The sequence below is a fragment of the Electrona antarctica genome (genome assembly GCF_951216825.1).
Source record: "Electrona antarctica genome assembly, chromosome: 22".
Taxonomy (NCBI): Eukaryota; Metazoa; Chordata; class Actinopteri; order Myctophiformes; family Myctophidae; genus Electrona; species Electrona antarctica.
The window spans coordinates 29,865,147-29,869,340 of record NC_136805.1 but is presented as its reverse complement, the minus strand read 5'-3'; the positions used below and the strand labels follow the sequence as shown (position 1 = coordinate 29,869,340).

Below are 4,194 nucleotides of genomic sequence, written 5' to 3'. Positions count from 1 at the left end.
TCATTCTACAGTCCGTATTTTGTCCAGGAGCGGATCAAACTTCATGTTCACTAACTCGTCCAATTTAGGTGGGAAGATTATTCCTAAATAGTTCATGCCCTTTTTATGCCATTCAAAGGAGCCTGTCCGAAACAATGATTTAGACAGTCAATATGGAGTGAGGGAAGGGCTTCAGATTTTGACCAATTGATCTTATAGCCTGATATGGATGAGAACTTATCAAAGATTGAGTGCAGACATTCAGGTGCCCTTTACATCACTTGAACAATTAATAACATGAGCCAAGTTGTTGAAGAGTGATGGATGTGCAGTATGCTATATGCGCATGCATAAAGTGAATGGCAGATCGAGTGGCAAATCGAGTGGCAAAGTGAGTGAAGTGAATTTAATGTTGTTTAAAGTCATTTAATGGAATCAAATAGGACTTTTCTGTTTGGACGTATGAACTGCCAAGGCCAGAAAGTAGTGTTTTGCCACTCAGTAGCATTCCCGCATAACTTCCGGGTATGATGATGATGTCACACGCATACCCTCTATAGTGACATATGTGAAATAATGTACATAAATGGCCCTTTTTGTTCCTTGAAGTAAAGACAAGAAAGAGAAAAGTGTTTATAGTTTTATTAGTTCAAAACAGACATCCACAGTTTGGATATTCTGGTGTTGAGAAGATTATATATGTACTTTTGCGCTTAAAGGACTACTTTAGTTTTTTTCAACCAAGGTTCATGTTTTAGGTTATTAGAGAAAGTAAAAGATGAGTAAAATGTACATTTTCTTTTCTTTTTTCCCCCTTTTTTTCATTTGCTGCTTTCTTTCGTTTTAGCTATTTTTGACAGGGGGGCGGGGGCATTCAAACATGGGGCTAAATATATATATATTTGTCTCCACCAGGCCGAAGGCATGGGGAGAGAGTATGTTTTGCACTCCGTCCGTGTGTGTGTGTGTCCGTGTGTCCGTGTGTGTGTCCTTCCGTCCGTCTGTTACCAGCTAATCCCCGGCACCGTTAACCCGGTCGATGCCAAACTTTGCACACACACTCCCTGGATGCCAACGATGAACCTCTGCCCCACATTTTCCAGAACGGCCTGTTATAGCGCCACCAGGAGGCCGCTTTGTGCAAAACAAGTTTTTGGACAGTACACCTACAGATTTTGTCCAAACATCACACACATTTGTACACAGTCTCTCTAGAGCCATTCAACGAAACAGGTCTTTCAGATTTCTCAGACTCCATCCTGATTGGCTAAGATTGGCTTCCAAAGTTCGCAGGAGTGCTCAGTTTCAAACAAAATGCTGCAAATCATGAACACATCATGTGATTTCCGTGAAATTGTGCACGCACATTCCCACTAGGCCGAGGAAGAAATGCCACATGAACATTTTCAACTCAGCCTCATGGTGGCGCTATAACTGGCCGAAAAGTGTTTTTACCTCTAACTGCATGGATCTGTGGATAACTTTGTATGCCAACTCCCTAGAGGCCAAGGAAAAACATTTGCCTGGAATTTTTCACATCTGCTCTTTATAGCGCCACCAGGAGGCCGACATATGTAAAACACATTTTCTAATATTACTCCTTCAGATTTTATCCAAATTTCACGCAAATCAGTACACATGTTCTCCATAGTCATGTGATCAAGACGGGTTTGTTTGATTTATCATAATTTACCCTCATTGGCTACGATTGGCTTCTAAACTTTTCAGGAGTAGCCTGCTTTGTACCCGTTTTGTACAAATCGCCACAACTACTCAACGCAGCGTCCGATTGCGGTGAAACTGTGCATGCATATTCCCACTAGGCTGAGGAAGAAATGCCACTTGACAGTTTTCGAATCAGCCTCATGGTGGCGCTACAACAGGCCAAGCCGCGTCTCACACACACACACACACACACACACACACACACACACACACACACACGTTTATATATTACTCCTACACATTTTGCCAAACATCACACACACTGGTGGAGACCTGTGCCCGGAAGGGCACTTTTTCTAGTTTAACATTTTTTTATGGCGATTTAATTATTATTATTTACTATCGTCCTGTTAGACCCCAGGAAATTACATTTGGCCACACAAGATCACGGGATCTACTGAATGTGAAGGGGGGTACTAGGGGGATGCCATACTGTGTGTTGTAGGCTCAATATGTCCGTTTGTCACCTCCCCTTTGACATTCAATTGATCCCGTGATCTTTTGTGGCCAGATGTAATTTTATGGGGTCTAGTAGGACTATAGTAAATAATAAAAAAAGAAATCGCTATAACATTTTGTAAAAAAAAGAATACATATTTAGCCCCATGTTCGAATGCCCCCCTGTCAAAAATAGCTAAAATCGCTAAAACGTAAAAAAGTAGCAAATGAAACAAAATGTACGCTCATCTTTTACTTTCTCTAATAACAACCTAAACATGAACATTGGTTGAAGAAAAAACTAAAGTTTTCCTTTAAGATTAAAAGAGCATGAGTTGATTGCTTCTGATGACCACCACCACCACCGTTATTTTACTTCGAATAGTGTTGCAATTATTGTACCTTCTGCAAACAGCTGTTAATAAAGTATTCAATCAATATTAAAAACCATTTTCCACCCAATGGATCAAATAGTTTTAAGATTAATGACAGCCTTTTTGATTCTCTTCCAGCACCACATTTCCTGCAGTCTCAAAGTCCAGAGCCCTCCAGTTGAGCACGTTCCCTGGGGTGAAGTTGAGATCGTCCACGTACCGCTGGATCTCACAGGGCAAGAGGACATAGTTCCACATGTGGACGTCAGACAGCATCCCAACAAAGGACTGAGTAGTATCAAATCCACCACCCACAGAGTCCTGCTCCTGTAAGCATGGAAGAGAATCAATATTAGAGGGAGCATTGTTACCCAAAATAGACATTAAACCATACTATACTATTTTTCTGTACTATTTTTTATTGGATGTTATATTGTTTTATTTGTAGAGAAGCCCACCTGAAGGCTGAAGGAAAGTAAAACCTATACTCTTAGAATGTAAATTCCTTAGCTACTTGAGCTGCTCTTTGAAAACAAGAACCATGTTCATTATATTTAGAAATGAGCCAATAACTCAGAGAAATTGTGAATATAGGCTACAATATGCTCATTCATAACAATAATTTTATAGTATTCTATCAAGTTAGGCTACCTAATATACCTGCTTGTTATAGTATCACATCTACCATCTAATATATCTAATAAAACAATCATACAGTAAAAATGCATGATGCAGTTTTTCAGCTGTACAACATTACCTGTCCTAGTATGATGCTTGGGGTTCCTTGGATGCCTCCAGATCTGAGAAATTTCCTGGAAGTGGGTCTTCCGTCCAACCACACTTGTCCCAGTCCAGTTGTGTTATCCCAGGTGGCACACAGGTTGTGCCAGGTGTTAAGTATGTACTGTTGCCCGTCAAAGTTCACATTAGTGTTAGAAACATACAGATTAATCTGAGTCGCCGTACCCGTCTTAAAGATGAGGAATGCGTTGTCTGAGGAGGGAATGGCAATGGAGAACAGGGCGTGGTTCCTGGTGAGGTCTGTAAAGGATCTGAAGGCAGATTTATGATAAATAATAATAAGTTCAGTATAGTGTTCTGCAGTCAGTTGACCTTACAGTATAATCCTAACATTCAGTCAGAATCTTCCACCAGGTGCTCATGTCCGCCTGTGCGCGCGCGCGTGTGTGTGTGTGCGTGCGTGCGTGACCGCTGGACCACTCATTTATTATATATTTTTAATTTGTTTCCAAATCAGCCATACGCTGACGCTATAACAGGCTGCAAATTCTATTCCCTGGATTTCAATGAAAAAATGCAACCAATCTACGTACCCCAAATTTAAATCACTTGATTTACAGAATAAAAACATGCAGAGCCAAACTATCCCTGTCCCTAACCATAACCGCACGCAAAGCCACGTAGTCGGAGTGATGGGATGTCGGAGTAATGGGGAGTCCCCTCACTGGCACCCATATGGGGTGCTCCAAATTGTAAAACTTACTGTGTGCTATATATCATGATCGCAACTTCCAATCATCCCAAATCACTTTCACTTGTTCCCATGGCATGAACTTACCTCAGGCAAACAGTCACAGCTCCGAATGTGTCTTGAGTTGTCATTAATTTCACGTGAGCTGTGTTAGTCGGCTGTGGGAAGGTCAACATTTTACCTGTA

General features: G+C 41.1%; 1 protein-coding gene across 1 annotated transcript; it reads right to left on the bottom strand.

Moving 5' to 3' along the window:
- Positions 1 to 2,363: 2,363 nt before the first annotated feature.
- LOC306915931 (serum amyloid P-component-like) lies at positions 2,364 to 4,194 on the bottom strand. The gene is made up of 3 exons (XM_079493602.1): positions 4,096 to 4,194; positions 3,274 to 3,568; positions 2,364 to 2,843 (listed from the first exon to the last, which is right to left on the bottom strand). Exons 1-3 carry the CDS (start codon positions 4,182 to 4,184, stop codon positions 2,625 to 2,627), a joined length of 603 nt encoding a protein of 200 aa, XP_079349728.1. The 5' UTR covers positions 4,185 to 4,194; the 3' UTR covers positions 2,364 to 2,624.